The following is a 27,805-nucleotide window of genomic DNA, read 5'->3' as shown; positions in this document are numbered from 1 at the left end:
ATTTTCTGGTGGGCCTATGGTGATAATATTTCCTATATTCTCCATTGGCTGTTTTAATACATTAACTACTAAATATTGTCTTTTATGCAACTCATTTTAGAATCAGATCTTCTTAGGCAGGAATGCCAGCAGTGAACAATCCAAACATAAGGCTCTGCTCTGGGTGCTCAGTTATGGCCAGGAGTGGAACAAGTAAGCTGTTGGTTCCTTGCACTCAGAATTTCACCATCCAAAACCCCAAATCGTCTCTACAGAGGCTAAGTCGACTGGCATGTCCTTTAGGTTTTAATTACAATTTACCAAAAGCTCCCACGTTCTGCACTTGACAGGTGCGTCCTCTCATCATTCCCAACACTGGGAAATGCATCTATCAAATTGCTATGGGGACTTCCCTGGTGGCACAGTGATTAAGACACTGCTTGCCAGTGCCGGGGACACAGGTTTGATCCCTGGTCTGGGAAGATCCCACATGCCGCAGAGCAGCTAAGTCCGTGCGCAACTACTGAGCCTGCACTCTAGAGCCCGTGAGCCAGAACTACTGAGCCCACGCGCCTAGAGCCCGTGCTCTGCAACAAGAGAGACCACCACAATGAGAAGCCAGCATATCGCAACAAGGGGTGGCCCCTGCTTGCACAACTAAAGAAAGCCTGCACCCAGCGGCAAAGACCCAACACAGCCAAAAATAAAATAAAGAAATATAAAATAAAGAATCCGCCTGGCAACGCAGGGGACATAGGTTTGAGCCCTGGTGCGGGAAAATCCCACATGCTGTGGAGCAACTAAGCCCGTGCGCCACAACTCGTGAGCATGCACTGTAGAGCCCGCGAGTCACAACTGCTGAGCTCGTGTGCCACAACTACGGAAGCCAGCACGCCTAGAGAGCCTGTGCTCTGCAACAAGAGAAGCCACCGCAATGAGAAGCCCGCGCACTGCAACAAAGAGTAGCCCCCGCTCGCCGCAACTAGAGAAAGCCCATGCCCAGCAACGAAGAACCAACGCAGCCAAAAATTAATTAATTAATTAAAAAAAAATCACTATGGGTAGAGGGTCCTGAGCATCATTCCTGCAGTTCTCAGTGACATTAACTCAGTTAACTATTGATAAACAACATCCTTAGACTTCTTTGTGTTTCCAGGAGCCCCAGGTTGAAGCAGCCCAGAAACAGAAGAGATGCTAATCACATTGTGTTCTTAAATGTGTTCAGTGAAGGAGTGCAGGTTTCCCTCTTGACCTCAGTGTCACTCCGGGGGTGGGGCGGGGGGAATAAAATCCCTCCAGTTTTCCATTCAGATAAAACCTCTGCTCCTCCTCTTCTCACCAAAAGTAGAGCAAGGAAGTGGGATTATGGTGAATGCCCACTAGCAGGCACATGCTCTATTGTCATCCCCTCTTCAACCGGAATCAAGGAGCTTTGCAGCAAAACAAAGCTCCTCTCCTCTCATCCCATCCCCCACTCTCCCTCTTGGCCCTCACCTCCGCCTTCCTTCCCTCCCGCCCACTTTCTTATCCGCCTACTTTCCTTCAGGACCCATCCTTTCTCCTCCCTCCCTTTCTTTCCTCATTCTCTTCCTCTCCCTCACCTCCTCTCAAACACCCTCACCCCTGCCCTTGTCTTCCTCCTTATCGTCTGCTGGGCTGGCTTGTATCAAACTCCTCTTCATTTGCCTTTCTGAAAAATGGCAGCGTTGCCCTTAGAAGTGCTACCGAGCACCCAAGTGCCACGGGGCAGAGTGGTGCTGTGGCCACATTAATTTATGAGGACTAATCCATTCGAGATATAAACGTGGATCTCTGTTTTCATGGAAAACTTGCTCTCTTCTTCGGGACCCATTAATGGTCACCCAGTTGTACAGGGTTTTCCCTGTTCTTGGGGCTTACCCCACCCATGCACCTATCTGGAGAACTACAGTTCTGTGGCCAAAGAAGTGGATTCAGTGACCAGCGAGGGTCTGCTGGACACATGGCTTCTTGTCCATGTTTGCTCAGCCCTTGGCCTAAGGGCCAGCTCGTGGTGGGCTCGGTATTTATTGAATGCATGATCCGTACTGAATTTCATCAGTACATTTGTGTTTATGAAACAATAGCATGGATATAACAAGGGAAAGAGATTTGTTAACTTTAAATTTTTTTTCACTGTGGTAAAATATACGTAACATACAATCTACTATTTTAACTATTTAAAGCTTATTGTTCAATGGCATTAAGTACATTCTCACTGTTGTGCAATCATCACCACCATCCATTTCCAGAACTTTTTCATCTTCCCGAACTGAAACTCTGTACCCACTAAACGGTAATTCCCCTCCCCCTTCCCCCTCACCATTCTATAATACTTCCTGTCTCTACGAATTGACTACTCTACGTACCTCACAGAAGTGGAATCGTACAGTATTAGTCCTTGTGTGTCTGGCTTATTTCACTTCGGATAATGAGTAATTTTTGATATGGATGTTTGTTTGATTTCTCATTCTGTATGAAAAAAAGAGTTCCATTACTGGGTCACTTGTTTTTGCCCTTTGGTATTCTGATGGCCTGAGGAGGAAGAGATCTGCACTGAAACAGCATTACACAAATTTTACCAAAGTGAGCAAAAATAAGGGTTCTGCTTTTTTCTTTATTTCTGATAAATCTGTCCCTTATTTGACACTCACCTCTTTTCCTGGGGTTTCCATGGCAAGTGTAGGCCAGGAGGGAAGTCCCTCACCAGCATCCCTCCTTCTCGATGGCACCACGATGGCCGAAAGGCCGGCCCACAGCCCATGGGTCTTCCCCATCCTGTGCCCTCCTGACTCCTTCCTTTGAAGTGAATCCACAGCGGACCACAAACTGCTATCCTGTGTGTGTCTGCTTTGGACACAAAAGAGTATCTCTTCCTTTCATTACAAAATGGAGCACTTGATTAAGGTGTGATATAATTTCTTTGTGAGAAAGTTTGCCCTGAAAATGTCTTGGCTTTTCTGAAGCGGGCTGCATGCTTGTTTGTGTTTGCACCACATGCTAATCTCACGAATGGCCCTGTTCTGCCAGTGAGAGGACAAATAGCTGTTCTTTTGCTCTTGTGCCCATGGAAAGCTCCCCACTTCTCCTTGCCCTGTTGCCATAGTAACTGAAACACAGTTCTTCAAAATAGGGAAGGAATCTCTCTGGGCAGTTGGGAACTTAGCAAACTGAGAACATACGTAGGCCTCAATTATTACAGATGCTGGTGTAAATACCTAGTTATCAATAGTCGTAAGCGTGGCTGGAATTTGTAGGTGAATTTTACTGTCACTTGGGGGGTGTATAGGAAAGGATCGATGAATGGGTTCTTTATTCTAGTCCCACAGATTCTTCTGTGAGCATCAGAATTGTCATACAAGGTCAGACCATGGGCCTTACAACAGAGAACTCAATTTTTCCCAATATTTCTGTTCCCAGCATAGAGAGTAGGCAGTGACAGAGTGCAGTTACACTCCTCCAACTCCCTCAGAGGATTGAAGATACAGCCCCAACTAGAGGAGTCCTTTAAGAATCAAGATTTGTGCATAGTCTTCTGTGAGAAATTTTTATTTTCAACCTTTATCAGCTCTTAGAGTCAAAATTGCTTTAAAAGAACTTTTAAGGGGCCATATCGCTCATTGGTGGGGCTGTGGGATGAGAGCTGCACCGTGTGGGACGACTTGCCGGCGGCGCCCGACGGAGCAGAAGGGGAGAGAGCACGGAGCCGGAGAGGGTTGTCAGTGCAGCCGTCCTTACCTTTGTTCAGACGCACCTCCCAGAGGCTGACCTCAGCGGCTTGGATGAGATCATCTTCTATGTGCTCGGGGTCCTTGAGGACCTGGGCCCCTCAGGCCCATCGGAGGAGAATTTCGACATGGAGACCTTCACTGAGATGATGGAGGCCTATGTGCCTGGCTTCGCCCACATCCCAAGGGGTACAATAGGGGAAATGATGCAGAAGCTCTCAGGGCAGTTGAGTGGTGCCAGGAACAAAGAGAACCTGCAACCACAGAACTCTGAGGTCCAAGGTCAGGTATCTATCTCCCCAGAGCCTCTGCAGCAGTTCAAAGAAGAGACGATGTCTTCTCCGACTGCTGCTAGGGACACCCAAGATGAGGCATCCGGCGCTGAGGAGGAGCTGCTGCCAGGGGTGGACGTACTTCTGGCGGTGTTCCTTACCTGTTCGGTGGAGCAGGCCCAGTGGGTGTTGGCCAGAGCTCGAGGGGACTCGGAAGAAGCTGTGCAGATGCTGGTAGAGGGGAAGGAGGAGAGGCCTCCAGCCTGGGATGGCCCCAACCAGGACCTGCCCAGGCGCCTCAGAGGCCCCCAAAAGGATGAGCTGAAGTCCTTCATCCTGCAGAAGTACATGATGGTGGATAGCGCAGAGGATCAGAAGATTCACCGGCCTATGGCTCCTAAGGAGGCTCCCAAGAAGCTGATCCAGTACATCAACAACCAGGTATTGAGCACCAAAGTGGAGCGATTCAAAGATGTGCGAGACCCTGAGGCTGGGGAAATGAAGGCCACACACGTCAACCTCAAGCCAGCCAGAAAGTGCCGCTTCCACTGACGCACTAGCCAGACTCTGCCTGAGCCGTCTAGACTCAGATCCCAGAGGGACACAGGAGCCCTACATCCGCACACAGGGCCCGCCCTAACTCCTGTCCCCCATCTTTCCCTACTTCCTTGCTCCACAGTGCTAACCTCCTCTTGGAGCTGCCATGGGCACAGTAGAGGTAGCCCCAGGAAAAACAAACAAACAAAAGGGCCATATCATTTCTGTGTGGCGTCCTAAATAGCAATTTATTGATGTATTATTTCAGAATGATTTGTTTTCTTATTATTTATGTTTATAAACAATTGGGAATTTAGCAAAATTTATTAGAATTTGTGGAGGCAGTTTCTAAAGGGCAAGGGTGCATAAAAGATGATTTTTTTTTTTTTTTGGTTCAAAAACACCCCTTTAGTGGTAACTGGACTTGAATGCAGCAGAAAATATTTTAAAATAATGTTTGAGTGGAAATGTAAAGTGATACAGACATTATAGAAAGAAGTATCGTTTTCCCTCAAAAAACCATATGATCCAGCAGTTCCACTTCTGGGATGTACCCAAAAGAATTGAAAGCAGGGTTTTGAAGAGATATTTTTTCATAGCAGCATCATTCACAATAGTCAAAAGGTGGAAATAATCCGTATCCATCAGTGGATGAATGGGTAAACAAAATGTGGTACGTACATGTAATGGAGTATTATTCAACCTTTAAAAAGGAAGGAGAATCTCACATATGCTACAAGATGGATGAACCTTGTGGACATTATGCTACGTGAAATAAGCCAGTCACAAAAGGACAAATACCGTAAGATCTCACTTACATGAGGCACCCAGGGCATTCAAATTCATAGGGACAGAAAATACAATAGAATAGTGGTTTCCAGGGGCTGGGCGGAGAGGGAATGGGCAGGTTGATGAAAAGTTCTGCAGATGGATGGTGGTGATGGTTACACAACAGTGGGGATGTATTTAATGCCACTGAATCGTATGCTTAACAATGGTTAAAATGGTAAATTTTATGTTACGTGTATTTTACCACAGTAAAAAAAAATATTTGATCAGCAGAGGTGTAAAATGATAGAATACAGATCAGCTCAAGGTGGGAAATACTGATCTTGAAGGTTTAACACGATCCATAGATTGTTTCATCATTGCTCAAATAAGGCCGTTATAAACCTTCACCCAGCGTTTCGGATCTCTAGCCCCTTTCCATGGCCACCTTCACTCACTATATCATGCCTCTTTTCCTGGAATGTCCAAAACCCTGGTGTAAAGAGTGCAAAGGGCTGTGCATAAGCACATGGCCAGCTAGGCACCTTCATGCCCCGCTGGTGGCAAAATAAGTTAGTACAACCCTTTGTGAAGACAGTCTGGGGAAGTCTGTGAAGAGCGTAACCATGATCACGCCCACTCTCCCTTTTAGCCCTCTGAGAACACAGGCTAATGGACACATGTGGCCCTCTCTCCTTAAACGCTTGCCAGCCCACCGCCCATCCAGCCCTGAGTCCATCCTTTCCTTCATTCCTCTCTCGGGTCCAGTCCCTGTATGTGCTGGGCAGCGTGGTGCTGAGAGCTACACATACACCCGTGTTGGGTCAGGATGGGGAGATGCAGTGCGGAGGTGTGTGGAGAGCACGCATCTAGGCACTGATATGTGTTAACTATCTAGTAAGTGATGTATAGGCATTGTCTTCATCAAGGTTCTCCAGAGAAACAGAACCAATAAGGTATGTCTGCGTGTGTGTGTGTGTGCGTGTGTGTGAGATATATATAAGAGATGTAGTATAAGGACAATAAGACCCACATGATTATGGAGGCCGACAAGTCCCAAGAGCTGCACTCAGGAAGCTGGGGACCCAGGAGAGCCATTGGTGTAAGTTCCAGTCCAAAGGCTGGCAAGCTTGAGAACCAGGAAAAACCAATGTTTCAGTTCAAGTCTCAAGGCAGGAAAATCTGGAAGGCTATCAGGCAGGAGGAGTTCCTTTTTTACTCAGGGGAGTATTGGCCTACTTGGTATCTTCCACTGATTGGATGAGGCCCACCCACATTAGGGAAGGCAGTCTCCTTTACTCAGTCTGCTGATTCATATGTTAATCTCATCCAGATATATCTTCACAGACACACCTAGAATAATGTTTTCCCAAATATCTGGGCACCTTGTGGCCTGGTCAAGTTGGCACGTAAAATTAATCATCATGGTATTATGTACTAAAATGATTTAGAATTAATTGTGCTGCCTAAATCATTATTGTAGTTAACAATTGCTTTTCAAATCAGTTTTGAATTTAAGAGTGACATTATGAAAAGTCCTGAATCAAATTCTTTTTTTTTTTTTTTTTTTTTTTTGCGGTACGTGGGCCTCTCACTGTTGTGGTCTCTCCTGTTGCGGAGCACAGGCTCCGGATGCGCAGGCTCAGTGGCCCTGGCTCACAGGCCCAGTGGCCCTGGCTCACAGGCCCAGCCGCTCCGCGGCATGTGGGATCTTCCCGGACCGGGGCATGAACCCGCGTCCCCTGCATCGGCAGGCGGACTCTCAACCACTGCGCCACCAGGGAAGCCCCTGAATCAAGTTCTTTTCTGCACTTGGTTAAGTCTGGACTGCCATTTAGATAATTCAAAAAAAAGTATTAGGCCCAGTACATTTTTGTTCATGGAGTGATAGCATGAATGTGACAAGTGGAACAACTTGGAAGTTCCTTGGCCTTCCCTGTTTTCATTTGAGCCCTCCAGCATATGGTGCTGGCTGAGGGTCATCCATGGGTGAGGCAAGAGCATCTCAGAGCCAAGTATCAGCGTCAAGGCTAAGATGTGGAGTCCTCAGTTAGGGTCCCTGGACTTTGTACAGCATATACCACCTGGCCTTGGCTTCAGAGAGCTCTGCTGCTTGTGAGGAGAGATCAGCTGAGGCCTCCACCCTCAGTCCCACCTGCCTTCCCAAGCCCTGGATTTGGATGTTTGCCTGGGCTCTGGCAAGCTGCTTTTCTATCTGCATTGGCTGTAACTTGGGTGGAACCCTGCACTGGGGCCCTCTGGAGCCTCAGCTGCCTGGGCCAGAGGAGAGGAGTAGAATCTGGACAGGTAGCTTGAGGGCAGGGGAACCAGCCCAGCTGAGCATCTGCCCCCACAGGGCATGGACAGCATTTAATCACCGGGGGTGTGTGTGGCAAACTCAGACTTGTATGTTGGCTACTTGGGGTTTATGGCTGAGGAGCAGAAGTTTTTAAGCAGTGGGAGTGCTCCCAGGTGCTGTAGCAGCCAATGTGATACTGACCACCACAAGAGCCAGGCCAGGCAGCAGGATCCTGATAAGCAAACCCAGGCATCCTCCCACGGGGGGATCCACAGGGGCCTGGGAGGGAGCTGGAGCGTGCTGCATTGGCCATGCAGGTGCCCAGCCCTCGCCCCTGCGAACCTGACCTCAGGCTTAGGAGAGCAGGTCTAACTCCAGCCCCTGCTGGTGCCTGTTGGCTGCCTCACCAGAGGTGGTGCAGGTCCTCAGTGCCTGGTGCTGTGAGGCCCTGGGAAAGGGTACCGCTTACTTAAGATGGGAGGAGAGGGGCTTCCCTGGTGGCGCAGTTGTTGGGAGTCCGCCTGCCGATGCAGGGGACACGGGTTCGTGCCCCGCTCTGGGAAGATCCCACATGCCGCGGAGCAGCTGGGCCCGTGAGCCATGGCCGCTGAGCCTGCGCGTCTGGAGCCTGTGCTCCGCAACGGGAGAGGCCACAACAGTGAGAGGCCCGTGTACCAAACAAAAAAAAAAAAGATGGGAGGAGAGGGAGACCCGGAGGAGAATCCACTTCAGCCCCCTGAGAACAGGGCTAAGTCCCCTCTCACTGAATATGACAGAAGTTCTCCTAATGCCAAGTTCCTGTAGCCCTTGCTTCCTAGGGAGGCGGCTGTGTGACCCCACATGGTGGTTCCCAGGACACGGGAAGCACTTGGTCTTCAGTGGCCGATCCATAGCCCAAGCCCCCTGTGCTCCCCACTCTATGTGGTCACGTTCTACCCATCTCTGCACGGACTCTGGCCCCTCAGTGCCTCAGCCACCTGACAAGGGCTGAGTGGTCACCGCCTGAGAATTGCAGGGACTTCGTTTATCTTTGTGCTTTTCCCAAGGATCTGACCCCCTAGTGATCACTTGTTACCTAGTGAAAACTAGAATCAGATCTGGGGTTGAAAGCAGCATCTAGCCAACACGCCCTGGTTCCTGACCTGTGTGTGCTGACATAAAATCCTCCCTTCCCCAACTTACCAATGTATATATTTTTTAAATTTTATTTATTTTTGGCTGCATTGGATCTTTGTTGCTATGCACGGGCTTTCTCTAGTTGCAGCGAGCGGGGGCTACTCTTCGTCACGGTGCGCGGGCTTCTCACTGTGGTGGCTTCTCTTGTTGTGGAGCACGGGCTCTAGGCGTGTGGGCTTCAATAGTTGTGGCACGTGGGCTCAGTAGTTGTGGCTCGCGGGCTCTAGAGCTCAGGCTCAGTAGTTGTCGCACACGGGCTTAGTTGCTCCACGGCATGTGGAGTCTTCCCGGACCAGGGATCGAACCCGTGTCCCCTGCATTGGCAGGTGGATTCTTAACCACTGTGCCACCATGGAAGTCCCTCACCAATGTACTTTGAAAAGCCTGTCAGATTTTCTAACAAGAACTAAATATGAGTTAACGTTAAAACCCAATTGCTGGGCTTCCCTGGTGGCGTAGTGGTTGAGAGTCCACCTGCCGATGCAGGGGACACGGGTTCGTGCCCCAGTCCGGGAAGATCCCACATGCCGCGGAGCGGCTGGGCCTGTGAGCCAGGGCCGCTGAGCCTGCGCGTCCGGAGCCTGTGCTCCGCAACGGGAGAGACCACAGCAGTGAGAGGCCCGCATACCGCAAAAAAACAAACAACAACAACAAAAAACCCAATTGCTATTTTTAAAACTCCAATTACTATATAAACACATTTCACCTAAACAAAAGTAGATTTGTTAAGTAAGCCAACCATGAGTTGGGTCAGCATTTGTAAAAGTGTCTGATATACAGGGCTTTTCCTGGAATATGAATTCATTAGAACTTCAAAAGCAAAACAGCATGAGGTTGGACACTTTACTGGAGCACTGGAGAGTTCTCAGCCAACGAGAGGCTAGATGGATTGATATTTGTTAAATTGGGATTCTGTTTTTACTGCCTTCAATTTAGTCCTGTCTCAGGATTTGGTGGTTCCCCTTCAAATCTAGTTTGTTGACTGTTTTAATCATAAAAGATTTTGTCAAATGCTTTTTTCTACATCTACTGAGATGATCATGTGGTTTTTGTGAAAGCTGTAAATTTAAGTTACACTGGCTCCACCTAAGGGGAAATGTGACTTTTTGGAAAATACATAAATGGGTAAGATTCAGCAGTGTAATACCCGAATCTGAGGCACCAGTACTGGCTTCAGCAAAACTCCTCTGATGCAACTATTTTGTTACTTCAGGGCTCACTGGTCATGAGAAACTAAGTTGGGGAAGGGTAGAGCATTTTCTAGCCCTGGAGCTATTGGGTTGGCCAAAAAGTTTGTTTGGGTTTCTCCGTAACATCTTACGAAAAACCTGAACTAACTTTTTGGCTAACCCAATATATCCCTCACTGCAGAAGACAAATAGAAAGTTCCTAAAGAGTGGGAGCCAGGCAGAATATTCCCCAGTTTCATCACTCATGCTTTCCCCCCACAAGCTTCTCTCAGCATCTGACGAGCTTAGTCCCTGCTACTGGCAGGGACTTCCTTTATTTCACATGCCCTGTCCTTGCTCACTCTGCCTCCTGGGAGCTTGAGGTTTGGACCCTCAAGCTGTTGGAAATTAGCAGACTTCCTTCTATTCACTATGGACTTGATCTAAGAATCTAGTTTGAACTACAGGCTCAGCAAGGACTCTTGGTGATCACCCTCTCCCCGGCCCCCCACTTCCAAACCCTAACATGATGGCTACTGATTCAGTGGGTGGGCATGTACAGCATCATGGTTTCCAAGCAAGGAAAACTGCCATTCCTCTCAAAGTTATCGTTCCCAGTCACTTCATTAGTGGGAAGTTGCATAATTGGTACCCAGCTCCCCTGCCTAAATATGGTAGGATTACGTGCTGGCAACTTTTAAAGTCCAGCAATCCCAGATCCTTTCTAGGACGAGTAAGAGACTTTGGTGGTACTTTGAAACCATGGTGCCGAGGTTCTCATCCTTGGCTGCACCTTGGAGTCTCCCTTGAAGCTTTAAAGAAACACTGTTGCCTGCGACTCACCACAAGGCTCTGATTTAATTGGGCTGGAGTGTGGCCTGAGGTTTTTTTCTTTTTCTAAGTTCTCCAGGTGATTGTAATGTGCAGCCAAAGTAGAGACCTCTGTACTAGCTATCAGCTAAGTAAAGAAACCACTAGCTTGGATGAGAAGTCACATATCAAATGGCAGATCCTCAAATGGACATTAGCTTAATTATTGCTGCTATTTCAAATATTGTTAGCAGTTTGTCATTTTTTTATCAGAAAGACTTTTCCTCAAACATGGATTTTTCCCCCAAGTTTGCTGCATTTTTAGTTACGACTTTATTATTACTTTCGTAGCATCTACTTGTATATAATAGTAACATATGACTCACTTAAGAGAAGTTTTCGTTGGAGCAAAATTTCCTGCGTTAGGGCAATGGCTACACATTGGGATCATCTAGTACAGTGGTCCTTCAACTTGGCTATACATCTGAATCACCTAGGGGGCTTTTAAGTTCCAGAGCTTCAGCCTTGCTCCAGGCCAATGACTTCAGGATTTCTGTGACTGAGCTTTAGCGTCAGCATATTTGAAAGCTCCCCAGGTGATTCCACTATGCCCCGGAGTTTGAGTCAGCCTAGAACAGCATTCTCAAACTCATGAGATAAGCGTCCCCTGGAGATTTGTTAATATGCAGCTTCTGATTCAGTGGGAGCCTTAGACTCTGCATTTCTAACAACTTCCCACATGGTGATGGTAGTTGCTCCCATGAGACATGGGAGGGTCTCACATGAGAACAGATAAGAGACCAGCATAGCTGGTCTATAGCAACACCTCACTTAAGTGGCAAGAACCTAGAGAGCTAAAAAAAAGAAAAAAAATTATATACTGAGCCTGGGCCCTATTACCAGTGAATTTAATTTGATTGCACTGGGTGGGGTCCAGAATTGACAAGTTTTTAAAGCTCCCCAGGTGGTGGTGATATTGAATCCCAGGTGGAGAACCCCAGCAGTATTAGGGACTAGCTCTGCCTCTTGTGGTATAAATGGTTAATAAATGGTATCAGGTGGAGGAGGAAAGGGAGAAGACCCAAACAAGGCCAGTAGGGACCCCCCTCCAGCCAGAAGAACCCCTAGACCTGCCAAGGGATGTCTTATCTAGAAAAATTCCCTCTGTAGAGAGAACTCACCATAAGGCTACCAGATTTTTTTCAACTCATCTTATGCCCCTGTTTTGCATATTGTTTGAATATATTTACATGTTGACTATCAAGAGGCCCTAACTCCAAATATGTAAGATAAAATAAAATAAGTTAGATCTTGCACCTACTGCAATTGTATTCATACGCAGTAGTCAGTGCTGAACACAACTCAAGTAGGGAACAGATTTTGAAACAGCCGGAGATGGGGGAAGGAGAGGACACGCCAGCAGTACGGGAGGAGGGAGGTTTGGGGAAGCCACGACGGGCTCCTGCCATCTGCCCAGTGACAGCCCCCTCTGGGACCTCAGAGTCTGCAACAGGACCTGAAGCCCAAACCCCCTCTACACCTTTCTCCTCCTTATTATTCCAAACAGTCTTGCTGCCTTTGATCTTTCTCCCTGAAGCTTCATTCTGTACAGACCTTTAGCCTTCCTGAGCTGCTTGCAGGCCGTCCTCTGGGTGTTCCTCCCTGGACCTTCTGGACTTGACCTGTATCTTTTGGGCCGCCTCCCTGCAGTGCTCAGCACAGTGCCGGTCAGGGCAATCTCGTGCGGTTGGTTGTGCCCTGATCAGGGTGCCTACAGAAGCCACGCGTGGGGCTGAGCTTCAGCTCTCCTCTACGCATCAAAGTTGCCGCCTCAGGAGCAGGCGGCACCTCTTTGCCCTTCCACCTGCTGGCAGGCTCGAGGGGACACCTTTTTCTAATTTGCACAAAGGGACCTGCCAGGTGTGCTAGTGGAGACCCTGCGCAGGTCACCCAGTGCATGCTTCCTCAGTACTCACTGAATGTATGGACAAGAGAACAAAGTGGAGGCAATGAGGATAAATAAGAGGTTTCCACAGTCATCTCGGTAAAGGTGAACGAGGCCCCAAACTAGGACGTCATCTGTATTTACAGGAAGGAGGAGATAAACAAAGGAGAAGCAACAGGCCATGGGTTGGGTTAAAGCTTCCAGGATGGCAAAGGAGAGAGGGAATAAAAATGACCTCCTACCTGTAATCACCACTAAAACTTGACTCTTGCCCAAGAAGTATAAGGATAGTGTGGTTGCAGATCAGTCTTACATACCCACTTCTGGACAGCTGGCGTTGGTTGGGTAACGAGGTAACAGGAATTCTGTGCTCTTGTCTGCAAGACCCTGTGGTAAGCAACGTGGGGGAGACGTAAGACTTCCCCTCCCTCAGTTGCTTGTGATCTAGTTGAGGGCACTTGGGTCCAACAAGATTCCTGATGCTGGTCTACACGGACCAGCATCACATGTGGGTGACAGGTGTCAGATGATCATAGTAGCTATGGACGTACATACTGCTTTACTGCCTGTGGTGAGCTCTCCCCTGTATGAGACAGCTATTATGTTGCTTCTCACCTAAGAGGAAGTTGACATTTCTTGCTTGCTTCTCACCCCATCTTCTGACTGCCAGTCACAATATTGGCATGAACCACATAAAATTAGCATTTTTGTAGGCCAAAATGGTTAGATATCAGCAATTTCATATAGGTGGTTCTTATTCTCTCCACCATATTATGCTGCCACTTGAGACCTGTCAAGTGATTTTATTGGTTTGTTTTAAGCCTATTATAAAAGGATTTTTTAAAAAAGAGTGATGCTTCTTCTGGTAAATGTGCAAAATAGGAAAAAACTGTGCAGAAGCAGAAAAATCTTTTATTTGTTTATTTATTTTTGGCTGCGTTGGGTCTTTGTTGCTATGCACGGGCTTCTCAATGCGGTAGCTTCTCTTGTTGCAGAGCACAGGCTCTAGGCACGTGGACTTTAGTAGTTGTGGCTTGTGGGCTCTAGAGCGCAGTCTCAGTAGTTGTGGCGCATGGGCTTAGTTGCTCCGCAGCATGTGGGATCTTCCCAGACCAGGGCTCGAGCCTGTGTCCCCTGCGTTGGCAGGCAGATTCTTAACCACTGCTGCACCAGGGAAGTCCCTGGAAGCAGAAAAGTCTTAATCCCAAATTCTAAAATTCAGAGGCATCCCTAATCACATTTTGATGTATTTCCTTCCAGATATTTTTCTTTGTATTTTTTATAAAGTTGAGATGTTATTGCATATGTAATGTTATATCCTCTGTTTAAAAATAACAATCTTCACTTCACATTAAATATTTTTATAAACACAATTTTTAATGATGGCATAATATTCCATTGAATGTAGGTACTGTAATTTATCCTACTGTTGGACCTAAAGGTTGTTTTCAGTTCTTAATATTATATATATGTAGTTTTATTCCTGTTCATTTTCTTAAGATAGATTCCTGTCTTAATCCATTTGGGCTGCTGCTGTAACAGAATAGCATAGACTGGGTGGCTTATAAACAACAGAAATTTATTTCTCACAGTTCTGGAGGCTGGGGAGTCCAAGATCAATGCTCTGGAAGATTCAGTGTCTGATAATAATGTACTTCCTGGTTCATAAATGTCAGCCTTTTCACAGTCCTCCCATGACAGAAGGGGCTAGGGAGCTCTCTAGTATCTCTTTTTTTAATTTTTTTTGCGGTACGCGGGCCTCTCACTGTTGCGGCCTCTCCCGTTGCGGAGCGCAGGCTCAGCAGCCATGGCTCACGGGCCCAGCCACTCCGCAGCATGTGGGATCTTCCCGGACTGGGACACGAACCCGCGTCCCCTGCATTGTCAGGAGGACTCCCAACCACTGCTCCACCAGGGAAGCCCTCTGGTGTCTCTTTTATAAGGGCATTATTCTCCTAGGTTCTGCCCTCGTGACTTAGTCACCTCCCAGATGCCCCACCTCCAAATACCATCATACTGGGGATTATGTTTCAACATACGAATTTTGGGGAGGACACATTTAATCTATAGCAATTCCCAAAAGGAATGGGGTCAAATTACTTGAAATTACTGGGTCAAAAAGCAGGAAACTTTTTTAAGCGTCTTGATTTGTAGCATCCATTGGCTTTCCAGAAGGCATGTGCCCCTCGATTAACTTTAGCCATGATGGCAGAGCCAGTCCTTTGCTGGTTCTGGTTTGGTTACCAGTGATAAATGCTGTTTTTAAAGATGAGAAAGTCTAAAGATGAATGGTCAAAAAAGACTCCGCAGTTAGGTGGGCATTGAACTAAGCTAGAAAGATCTGTAAGTTTCAAATAAACCTTGAAGCTAGAAAGATCTGTAAGTTTCAAATAAACCTAGGGGAAATACTTTTCGAGCAGAAGCAAAGGTACAATGGAAACAATACAGCATATGTGGACAGTCATAATCTAATTTTCCGAGGGTAGATAGTTGCAACGTGGGAATAGTGGGATATAAATTGAGAAAAGGGCTCTCAGCTGAGACTACATTACCTACATTCAATGTAGGTAGATATCTACCTATCCTGTAGATAATGGGGAGCTGTTGACAATTTTTGAGCAGGGGATTATAAGAGGAAAATAATGTTTCAATGATTATAGGAGACTTTATCTGGGAAGCCAGAAACATCCTTACGAGTGGCAGAAGATTTTTTAAATGATCATCTGTTTTAGAAAATTACACATCATATATAAACATCCTAGGAATGATTTGCTCTAGTGCTTAGCATGTGACAGTGGTATGACCTGTCAGCCATGTCTGAGTGTCTCAGGCTTTGAGATTCAGGTGGTGTGGCTTGGAGATCACAGTGGCTGGATCCAAATTGGCAGTCAGAAGCTATTTCGCATGGAGGAAATCTCAGTTTTCATGAAATGAAGGTGTCTTTGGCTTTTACATGTGCAGTTACAGCAAATCCTCATGAGGAGTGATTTTGCCTTAAGCATTTCTTGGTAAATAAAAATTTCATCTCTTTTAATTGCATTTTTACGATTTTAAAGGAAATGCATATGTTGCAAATTCTGGTTTCCAGTACGAATAAGTAAAATGTGGTTGTTGCTATTACATCATTATATTTTCTCTTTTTTAAGATAAATCAGATATTTTTAATCAGTATAAAACGATGACAGATACTTTGGGAATTCTTCAATTATCTGTCCATACTATATTTAATATCAATATTAGATAAATGTCTTGTAATATATGTACACTTTTAAAACCCATCTATATGTCACCATATGTCACATAGCACAATGCTTATGTTATGGAAAAATAAGACTTCGACTCACGTTTTAGATTTAATTAAGGTTAGCTTCAAGAAAGAATGAGGGGGCCCTTAACAAAATTGATAGGCCACCAAAAAGACGCTGATTTTTTCTTGAGATACATTGTCACAAGACACACTAATCATGGCAAAATGTTAACAACTGTGTAAAATATTTGATGGCATTAACGTAGGATAACTACTAAATGTCAAGAGCTTTCATGAAGAATACAGCTGGCATATTTTTGAAAGGATGGTGCTGTTTACCCCGGGGGAGTAGAACAGTAGGGTGTTATCCAGTTTGCTGGGGCTTTCACCTTTCTTTAACTGGGATTTTCATGACGTACAGCTCCATCTGTTATGGGCAGGGCTGGTTTCATGGATGTGTGACCTGCACAGTCACGGATGGCCCTATGCTTAGAAGGGTCTGGTGCTTTGTGTGATGTTTTTCTGTTGCCATCTTGAAATTCCCAATAAATTTTGAACAAGGGCTCTGCACTTTTATTTTGCACAGGTGATTCAAATTATGTAACTGGTGTTGATTGTGAAAGCTGATTTCACCTTCCTTTGCCATGTGTTATGGGCTAAAACATGGTTTTCACGGGACCAAACTATGGACCAGGTTAGAGGAGAGGGCTGCGGTGGGCCAAGGGAGCTTCTGGCCAACTCCTCTTATTTCCACAGGAGGCTAAACTTAGTACAATAGGAGAAGCGGGGAGAGAGCAGAGTTTACGAGCAGGCAGGGCTACTGACAGCTAGAGTTTCTCCATTAAGAACAGCAGCAGTGGCTGCCATTCCCGCTACACCCACCTACCACATCAAGCTGATAACCCCCAGGCTCCGGCTGAGCGCTTCATGTGCATTATTTCCTTTAACTTAATTTTCTCAGCAACCTGCAACATGAGTATTATTTTTACAGATGAAGGATCTGAAGTTTCCAGCAATCAAGTTGCCCATAATTACAGAGCTAATAATGGTCTTTGCTGACTTAAGAAGTAGCCAGCCATCCTTGTCTGTTGTTAAAATTGAACTTGAATCACTTATTTGTCTACTTAAAAAGATTCATTGTCAGGGAGAGAGCCATAGACTTTGTTTACATAGATTGTTCATTTTCTACTTTTTACTTTCATGTAATTGTAGATAGTATTGTTCTTTAGGACCTTTTAGATGTAAATTTCTTTACTTTTTTCTCCATGGATGCTATCTGGACAGCATACTAATGCTGGAAGTGTTTTTCCAAGAAGAGATAGCTACACCTTCCTTCTTTTCTCAGAAGATTGTGTCAGTAAACAGTATTATATATTTTTTAAACCTCAGCCAAAATGACATTCTGTTGCTTGATTATTTCTGTTATTATTGTTTTCCTAGTTGTTATGTGTGATTATGTTCTGCCAGAAGTTAAAAAAATTATCCATGTTTTCTATTTTAATTTTGTATTAAAATAAGGTTTTTCAAAAATTTGTAAGTGAATTCTATTCTTGACTAATTCTAATTATGTCTTCTGCAGGAAAGCATCTCTGGCAGCTGATGTGTCCAGGCTTGGGTACAGTTCCTCACCCAATCACAAATACATTCCGCGAAGGGCCGTGCTCTATGTTCCTGGAAATGATGAAAAGAAAATTAAGAAGATTCCCTCTCTGAATGTGGATTGTGCAGTACTCGACTGTGAGGATGGTGTGGCTGTGAACAAAAAGGTAATGGCATGATTTTTCCTTATGATGGAAAAAAGAAATGAATTGAAATTTGGTGCTCTCCTGGTAGCACTGCTCACTATTTGGAAAGAGTCTACTGTACTCACCTTTTTCTGATTATCGATGTGTTCTTGACCAGCCCTTGTGTGGGTTCTGAATGTGTATGTTCTTTTCTCCACGAGACAGGAAGAATCCAGCCAAGATATATTTAAAATCATGGCCTTCAGTATATGTGACTATGTGTGTGTATAAAGAGATACACACTTAAAAAAAGAGAGAGAGAGATAGACACTCAATCCATTTTGGCTGTGATATTTGCTGGTTTGAGTAAATGACTTAATCCTAGAATTGTGGTGTAAATTTTTCAGACCAGTAAGATGGAATTAGGAATTTATCTCTTTTTTTTACTGCCAGGTATATTGTGTAGTGGCCTTATCTCTTCTGGGACAAGTGCCAATAAAAGAAAAGATAGATGTCAATGGATGAGTCACCATTTTCCCTCCTTAATTAAAGAGAAACTACACGCAGAACCTTAAGGTTACAGCTTTTGGCTGATTTTCTCACGGCCTGATCAGAGAAATGAGTTGTAGAAAATACCCAATTTGTAAATAGGTACAAAAGGTTCTTACTGGCTGGTAGCATAGTGGGTGCTTTTTGTTTCATTTTGATTTGCCTAACTTCTTTTTCTAGGTTTTTATAATGAACAAAGATTTGTTCAGTAATTGGGTGAAATACATAAATTATTTTAACAATAACTGAAGTTTGCATGGAACTTTTAAAATTAAACACATGCTTTCCCTCAGCCTTCATGTATCCAGTCCCTAGACAATGAGGTTGGCCTGGGAATGGATTGTGGGGCTGGTGGCACAGAAGGAGCTGGCCATCTGGATTTATATCTATTTGGATAGTTTCTTTTCCTAGGTGACCTGAAATAGCGTGGTTGTCCTATACAACTTTCTTGATTAATTGCTTTCCTTAGAGATTCTAGCAAACAAATATTTGCCTTATTTTTTTAAGTTAATTTACAGCATCTTTCTAATGGTCAAAGCAAGGCTTTACAAGTGTTTGGGAAAGGATTAGAATAAACATGTGGAATTTAAAGCGTCTACTCAATATCTTTGGCATGCACCAAGGAAAATGCAATTAATCTTCTTTCTCGCAGAGATTAAGGTAAATAGGGCTTTTCTTGAAGGACATAATATGATTCCAGTATGCTCCCTTCCAAAACTCATGTAGTGCACTCTAAGATTAGATACTAAGTTGTAATTCTAGTTCTGTGTGACCCAGGGCAATTCACTTTACTTCTTTGCCTCAATTTTTTATCTGTACTGTGGGATGACAAAATCTTCTTTTGTCAGGGATAGGGATTATTACAAGGAATAAGCTTGATAAAATACCTGGGAGTAGCTTGATTTCCTATAGGAAATAGATTAGATAAGTCCTGTGGTAATCATGATTAGAGGGGAATTTACTTTAGCTTGTAGCACAGTGAGCCATTAGGTGCCCTGATAAACTTCTAACTGTATTTCTTCACAAACCTTGAGGCTATCTTCCTATTCCCACCTGAGGATGTTTCCTGCTACCCAGATGAGTTCGAAGTATGGTTCATTCCTACCTCATATTTCCTGTTTATCTGTGTTCTGAAGCCATCCTTATACCCGGAGCCACTACTGAGGAGGAACCTAAGGAGGAGCAGGGGAGAGAAAAGTTTATGATGGGCAAGTTGTGCCCGCCATCTTGGCATCTATGTCCAGACAGTCAAAGCGCTGCAGTTCTCTCTCTCTTTTTTTAAATTAATTTCTTTATTTATTTTTATTTATTTATTTATTTGGCTGCGTCAGGTCGTAGTTGTGGCACACGAGATCTTTCATTGCAATGCGTGGGCTCCTCTCTAGTTATGGTGCGCGAGCTCTGTAGTTTGCGGCACGCGAGCTCAATAGTTGTGGCACGTGGGCTTAGTTGCCCCATGGCATGTGGGATCTTAGTTCCCCGACCAGGGGTCGAACCGGCGTCCCCTGCATTGCAAGATGGATTCTTAACCACTGCGTTAATTGCCAGACACACTGTTTTATATATGCTGAACTTGGAGTCAACCAAATTTCCCTTTCTTGTCCACAGAGAGTTCTGGCAAGCCAGGCTAGTACTTATAAAACACTTTTTTCCCTAATTTTTTCTCATATATTTCATTTCATAGCCCTAGCCTGTCAATGTCTTTTTGGATTTTGATTTCATCATCCAACATTTATACCATCTGAGAATTTGACCAGCACACTAGAAAAATTTAACAAGTTTCTGATAGAAGTGTTGAAGAGGTTGGAGCCAAGTGCTTTGCAAGCATGCCACTAGAAACTTCTGTTCGAGTTCATTTAACAAACATTTATATAATGGTGACTAAATGCCAGGCACTGTTCTAAGGGCTTTAATTTGTATAACAACCAAGTAAGTAGTACTCCTACAGATAAGGAAACAAGCATGGAGAGGTCAAGTTCATGAAGCAGTTCTGTGAATATGGTTATTCAGTCACCTAGCTCTCCTAAAATCCAGTCTTTTCATAAGAATAGTATAAGAGATTTTATTTAATTCCATTTCAAAATGAAGACACCTTCCTGATTTACATGGCCTAGCAATACCTTCTCTCTCCACATACTCCACCTTGCCAGAAAAATGAGGTTAGTTAGATGAGACTTGATCTTGAAGAACCCTAGTCAGTACTACCTAGTTGTTACCACCTTTGCTTTGAAGTGCTAGAGAGACGAAAATGGTAATAGCTACCATCTACCGAGAGTTTTCCGTGTAAGAGGTGCTATAATAAATGCTTTAACTATTTCATTTACTCCTTATAGCAAAGTTTTGTCCAGGGTCCAGGGTCATTAAATGGCAGATTTGAACCTCCTAGAATTTTTGCCAGGAATCAGCTCCAAGTTTACCTGCTGGCATATTCCATACATAACTCACCTTTTCCTCCTTTCTCAGAAAGTTAGTGCCTTGGCTTCTCTTTATCTTTTGGCACCTTTGTATACTCCGTAGTTTCTCAAAGATTACGGACGGGAGTGCCGGATTCACATTTGCAGATTCTTTCAGTGTCTTGGGATTTTAATGCATTTAAACCTAGGGACTTCAATTCATTTGAAATGTCCAGATAAGTCTGAAACTTCTCACATAGCTCATATTATTTTTCCTTTCTTGAAATCACCTCTTAATCATATTTTTGTTTGAATATTACTCCTCTTGATGGAGGAGATAGAATAGAGACCATTTTCAGTGAGTTTATTTCTTACCGTGTTAAAACTGTCATTTCAAATGATCTAGTTATGGTTTTGCTAAACTGAACTATTATTGCCTAATTCAACTTTCTTGGCATTATTAAAACTTAGTCACTTCATTTTAGATATTTCATTTCTTTTTTAGTAATTGACTAATTCCATATTTCATTTGACTGACTCTGTGGAGTATGGGCTTGTAATGAAAACAAGAGGAGCTTCCACAGAGCAGTTTATAAGTATATAACACCTTCCAGCAGGCTCTAATCCTGTTTTGTTAATCCAATTTGTGTTTAAGCAGCTCCTTCATGTCAAGGATGGCGCTACCAGCTCACCTTTCCAAACATGGATGATGAAAAAACCATCTCCATTACCCTCCTATCATCTCCTTTTCATTGTTAAATGCATGAGGAGATACAGGGCTGTCTAAGCCACTGCTTGCTGGGACACAGTGAAAATAAGCCAAGTAATGCACAGATTTCTGGTGAAATCTCCATGACATGGGATGAGGCCAAGAAGGTAGGAGTAAAATAGATAGAGGCAGGGTTCCAGAGCTGCTATTTTAGTTGAGTATTTAAATTTATTTAATATTTAAGTTTAAATATGTAAATTTTAAAATACTCAATATTTAACTAAATATTGAGTACCTACTCAACCAGGCACCATGGCAAGCAGGAGGAGAACAAAGATGGCTGCATGGTCCCCAACAGAGGAGTCAAAGGGTAGTGGAGAGACAGGCAAAAAAAATAAATTGTGATCTAACAGGATAGGTCTATAAGAATGCATACTTTTTATTATCATTTGGTTCTACGGTTTTTTTTGTTTTTTTTTTTTTTGCTGTACGCGGGCCTCTCACTGTTGTGGCCTCTCCCGTTGCGGAGCACAGGCTCCGGACGCGCAAGGTCAGTGGCCATGGCTCACGGGCCAAGCCGCTCTGCGGCATGTGGGATCTTCCCGGACCGGGGCACGAACCCATGTCCCCTGCATCGGCAGGCAGACTCCCAACCACTGCGCCACCAGGGAAGCCCTCTAAGTGTATATGAGGTTTTTAATTTATTCTTTTGTTGCTGACCTCAAGCTTGGTTGCATGATGGTTAGGGAATGTGATCTGAATGATGCTGATTTTGGGAAACTTATTGAGTTCTGCTTTATGGCCTATTACATGAGCCATTTTTGTAAATGTTTCATGTATACTTAATAAGAATGTATATTGTCTGTTTACTAGATGCAGAGTTCTATGTATTTTCCGTTAGACCAAGTCTGTTAATTATATTGTTCCAATATCTAAATCTTTAATGATTTTCATCTGCTTGATATATTAATAATTAAGAGCCTAGTTGAAAGTTACCCTCCAATGGAGAATTTGCCAGTTTCTCCCTGTAGTTCTGTCAATTTTTGCTGCTGATAGTTTGAGCCTATGTTATTATACAAATTTAAAATTATTATATCCTCCTCGTATATTGAATTATTTATTATTATGCACTGACCCTCTTCATCCCCTGTAATGCTTTTTTCTTTATTTTTTAATTATTTTTAACAACACTGCTTTGTTTTGATTATATTTCAGTCTTTTTTTAAATAAATTTATTTATTTTTAGCTGCATTGGGTCTTCGTTGCTGCGCGCGGGCTTTCTCTAGTTGTGGAGAGCGAGGGCTACTCCTCGTTGCAGTGTGTGGGCTTCTCATTGTAGTGGCTTCTCTTGTTGTGGAGCACGGACTCTAGGCATGCGGGCTTCAGTAGTTGTGACACATGGGCTCCGTAGTTGTGGCGCAGGGGCTTAGTTGCTCCATGGCATGTGGGATCTTCCTGGACCAGAGCTCGAACCCGTGTCCCCTGCATTGGCGGGCGGATTCTTTACCACTGCGCCACCAGGGAAGCCCGCTTTTTTCTTTAAAGTTTATGTGATCTGATAAGAACACACCAGGTTTCTTTCTTTTTTTTTGGCTGCGTTGGGTCTTTGTTGCTGCGCATGGGCTTTCTCTAGTTGCGGCGAGCGGGGGCTACTCTTGGTTGCGGTGTGTGGGCTTCTCATTGTGGTGGCTTCTCTTGTTGCAGAGCGCGGGCTCTAGACACGTGGCCTTCAGTAGTTGTGGCACGTGGGGTCAGTCATTGTGTCTCACAGGCTCTAGAGCGCAGGCTTAGTAGTTGTGGCACATGGGCTTAGTTGCTCCGCAGCATGTGGGATCTTCCCGTACCAGTGATTGAACCCGTGTCCCCAGCATTGGCAGGCAGATTTATTAATCACTGCTCCACCAGGGAAGTCCCCACCAGCTTTCTTTTGATCAGTATTTGCCCAGTATATTGTTTTCAGCCTTTTGTTTCAACTTTTCCATATCTTTATGACTTAAGTATGTCTCCTGTTGTTTTAAAAGTTTTACATTCATGTAGACAATCTGTGTCTTTTAACTGGAACATTAAGCCACTTCTAATATAGTTACTAATAAATTTAGATTTAAATATGCCATTATATTTGACCCGTTTTTCTCACCTGTTCTATGTTTCTCTTCTTTTTTGGGGGGACCACACCACGCAGCTTATGTGATCTTAGTTGCACGACCAGGGATTGAACCCAGGCCCATGGCAGTGAAAGTGCAGAGTCCTAACAACTGGACTGCCAGGGAATTCCCTCTTTTTCTAACTTTTCTTGCCTTTTAAAGATTATTTGACTTTTTTGATTTATTTCCTTAGTCCATTTTTTCCTCTCTTAGTTTAGAAGTTATGGCTATGTTTCTAATTTTTATCGGTTACTCCTGAAATTTTACCAAATATACTTAACAGAGCCTAAAATTAACCTGTATCTTCTTCCTGGACAAAACAAGAATTTTAGAAAGCTTTAAATTCAATCATCTTCCTCACCAATTTATATTATTTTTAACGAACATTTCAGTTATCTCTTTTTAATCCCATGAATTTTACATTGTTACTATATCATTATTTTATATGTACAGTTGTTAATTTAGATTAAGCTACATATTTTACCACTTTCTCTGATCATTATTCCTTCTTGTATCTCAGACCTTCTTTCTGGGGTTATCTTTCTTTCTCCTGATGTTCACCCTTCAGAATTTCTCTATAGCGAAGGTTTGTTGATAGTAAACTCTCATAGTTTTTGTTTATTTGAAATGTCTTCATTGTTTGCCTGGGTAGACAAATTTAGATCAACAGATATTTGCTCTCAGAACTTTGAAGATATTATTCCATTGCCTTCTGGTTACTATTAGTGCTATTGAGAACTCCATTGTCAAATTTAAAAACTAGGTTATTTGTCTTTTCTTCTTTGGCTGTGCTGAAGATCTTTTGCCTTTCGTGTACTGAAGTTTTGCTAAAATATTGAGTAGTTATTTTTTTTTTTTTTTTTTTTTGAGTAGTTATTGATGTATGTCTCCTTACCTCCTTTTCCCCCTTCTTTCCTTTTGCTTGGTGTAAGTGGTTTTTTTGTGTATTTGTGTACTCATGTCTTTTATCAGTTCTATAAAATTTCTACTATTAGCACTTCAGATATCACTTCTAGTCCATCATTTCTGTTCTTTCCTTCAGAGATGCCAAGTAGACATATTAGGAAATGTTTGTTTTATCCTCCTTGTCTCTTACTATCTTTCCATGTTTTCTATCTCCTTTTCTGTCTCTGCCACATTCTGGGTGAGTTCTTCATATCTAATCAACATTTTTCTAATTGTCCCATCAGTTTTGTCCAGTTTATTTAACCCATCCTCTGAGTTTTCAATTTTAATGATTGTATTTTTCATATCTAGAACTTCCATTTGATTCTTTTTCATATCTGTTTGGTACATTCTGAATCTGATAATTTCAGTATTTTTGCATCTAAATTGCTTTTTGTTGTTCAGTGACTCATACTCATGGTATGAACCCATATTGATTGGAATTATTTCTTGGGAATCCCAAGGGCCTAGAGTAGGAAGATTTTCCTCTAAAGAGAGTTTGTATTTGCTTCTGTTGGGAGTCAGGGATATTATTAATCTGGAGTCTTTGTTTATTCTCCTCAGCTTTGCAGTGATCTCAGGCTAGTATCCTGATAACAGTTCTGATATAGGTATTTGGTTCCTAGCTTTCTTATTTTTCTGACTCCTCATAAATCAGAATTCATTTTTTGTTGTTGTTGTTTTACATTGGTCCTTATGTTCTTATGAGCCCAGCAATGCATTTAAAAGTACTTTTGTTGAAATGTATCCATTTTATAGCTGTCGGCCCTTCAGAGAATGTAGTCTGCCATATTGCCAAAAGTAAAGTACCCATCCTTTAAAATTTTTAAATTATAAACTTAAAAAAATTAGTGTAAAATTTATTTTTACATATAAAGAGTCAAATCGTTGTGAAATAAAGCAGCCCCTAATCATTATTCCATTCCCTTCTCCAGAGATAATCCCTTTTATCTCTTCTAGCTTATTCTTGTGGCATTTATTCCCATATCTCTAAATAATACACTTTTTGAATTATTTTCTCAACTTCAGGCATGATACTGACTCCCTGCTATGGGAGTTATCTTTCCCTCCTGCTACCACCCTGTCCCCATCACATGTGAACCTTTCCCATCCTTCACTTGTCCCAATACAATTATATGTAACTTTGATGAGATTGGTATTCAGTGTAAAAAGTATTAGAGTTGAGTCACATAGTAATAAACTGATCACCTTTCCTTTTTTTTTTTTTTTTTTTTTGGCCGTGCAGTGCGGCATGTGGGGTCTTAGTTGCCCAACCAGGGATCAAACCTGTGCCCCCTGCTTTGGAAGCTCAGAGTGTTAACCACTGGACCGCCAGGGAAGTCCCCACCTTTCCTTTTCTGCCAACCTGTTGTTTTCCCTGGAGTTCATAATTATCTGTTTTTTCCCCTGGCTTATTTTTCTATTCAGTTGTCGCTAATTCAACACCCACATCTTCACTAATTGTCTAAATCTCCTCTTAATGTGTTTAGAAGCATCTGATATTTTATTAGTTTCATCTTCTTGGAGAAATCTCTCCTTGACTCTTCTGATCCCCTCAAGTCTGAACTACTTGTCCTTCAGGCCTGCAGCACAATTGGAATCCTGAACTCTCCCTTCCCACCACCCTGGGAATTCCCTTTGCCTCTCTGTTGGGTTGGATATCCTGTTTTCTGGATTCTGTGACTCTTTATATCTGTGTATATTTCCCTGTTTGGGTGAGGACACCCTCTAATAGTTCCTGAGAGAAGGTTCCCCTCTGAAGGACAGAAGCAACTTATACATAGTCTGATTTTTTCCTAATTTGATTTGTAAAGAGCAGGAGTATATTCGGAATTTAAGATCGTGAGTGTCTTACATTGATTCTTCCGGAAGCCAAAGGAGGAACTCTGAGTTGTGATTCGAGGAAGGCTTTTCTAAGGGAACTTAACCTAGCAAAATCTGGGATGTCACTCACGGGCAACTTGACTTGAGACCAGCAACCTGGTTCAGTGGAAAGGGTAGAGTGCTTGACAACAGATGGCTCATTTAAATTTCCCAATTTTAACACTCTCTACCCAGGGAACTTGAGTCCTGTAATCTCATGAGCCTCTGTTTCTTTATCTGTCCCATGAGATTGATGATAATGAAACCTACACTACCCACCACCAGGCCAGCTGTGAGGCTCAAATAGAAAAGCATTTTGTAAACTTGCAAGTGCTATAGAAATAATTGCTTTAAAAAAAGAAAAAAAGCAGGTGTCATTTAAAAAAAAATAAAGCTTAGAAAATTTAGGAGAATGGATATTTAGCATGTTCCTTGAGATGTCTCTTTCAAGTAGAGGAACATAACTTGATGGTCAAGAGCATAGACTGTGGAGCCAGACTGTCGGATTCTGGTGTCTGGATTCTGGCATCATCTTGTCCTAACTCCGTGACCTTGGACAAATTACCCCACCTCTCTGTGCCTCAGTTTCGTCTTCTGTAAAATAAAGGTAATAATGGTAACAATAATATCTACCACAACAGAATTATATTAAATGGGTATTTATAAAGTGATTAGAGCAGTGCCTGGCACATAACAAGTGTTGTATGAATATTTCATAAATACCTAAATAGCAATTGTCTTAGCTGTACCCCTGGCCAAGAGTCTGATGCATCAGTTCAAGTCACTGATGATTGCTTAGAATGCCAGGGTTTAGATTCCTGACTTTAGATTCCGTACTTTAGATTCCTGACTCTCAGGGTAATATGCTGGCACAGATAGGTTTTTGCTCTAAATGTCATGGAGTTTGCAAGTTTTGCTATTTTTTTAACCTTCTCCCTCAACTTTGGTAGACAAAGAAAAGACTCTAGAGACAGCAAAATACCACTTTTTCTTTCAAGCTCCCTCAAAGGTTTCTTAACACTAGGGGGCTAGAAACAGCTGTCTTAGAAAGATCTTACTTATTTTTTTCCTCAGGAAAACAAAGAGAAAATAATCTTTCTTAAGCAGCTAAGCAATAGGTTTTTACTTTGTATTTCCGTGCTGGGTACTTGACAGAAAGGGAGTAAGAAAAGGATGGAGGAAGGTGGCCAACACTGTGAAGGCATTCCCCTGCAACAGCTCAGAGCAAAGAAGCACTGGGCTGGGGTCTGGGTCCTGAGCAACCCCATGTACAATGCTGTTCTCATTTATGGTGTACAGAGGGAGAAGGATGGCCCGGGGCTGGGGCTGTGGTGTCTGAGGAGAGGTGCCCTCAGCAGTTGAGGGGAGCCCCTGGTCAGTGGGGGGTTGGAGCAGCAGCTACCTTCCCTACAACCTGCTCTGCATGCAGAGGACCTAGGGCTGCCAGGACCTAGGCCATCTTGTTGAAGCTGCCCTCTATCATGAAAAGCAAGGCAAAGCTATTTGCCTTCTAAGCAGCAGTCAGTGCTT

General features: G+C 43.5%; 2 protein-coding genes across 5 annotated transcripts in view; both read left to right on the top strand.

Moving 5' to 3' along the window:
• Window positions 1–27,805, top strand: part of CLYBL (citramalyl-CoA lyase) — a 241,021-nt gene that overhangs the window by 122,407 nt on the left and 90,809 nt on the right. For all 4 annotated transcript variants that reach the window (XR_014298064.1, XM_082675686.1, XM_082675687.1 and 1 more), the window contains exon 2: window positions 17,528–17,714. Coding sequence is in view for 3 of the 4 variants with exons in the window: in XM_082675686.1 (XP_082531812.1) it covers window positions 17,528–17,714 (187 nt within the window). In the remaining variant the exon portion in view is untranslated. The remainder of the gene's footprint in view (window positions 1–17,527; window positions 17,715–27,805) is intronic.
• Window positions 3,368–4,549, top strand: LOC309835724 (CUE domain-containing protein 2-like; the record flags this gene model as incomplete). Its single annotated transcript, XM_082675346.1, has 2 exons — window positions 3,368–3,425; window positions 3,639–4,549. 2 exons carry the CDS (start codon window positions 3,368–3,370, stop codon window positions 4,547–4,549), a joined length of 969 nt encoding a protein of 322 aa, XP_082531472.1.

The sequence above is a fragment of the Grampus griseus genome, assembly GCF_964374135.1.
Source record: "Grampus griseus genome assembly, chromosome: 18".
NCBI classification, from domain to species: Eukaryota; Metazoa; Chordata; class Mammalia; order Artiodactyla; family Delphinidae; genus Grampus; species Grampus griseus.
This window is presented reverse-complemented; position numbering and strand designations above follow the sequence as displayed.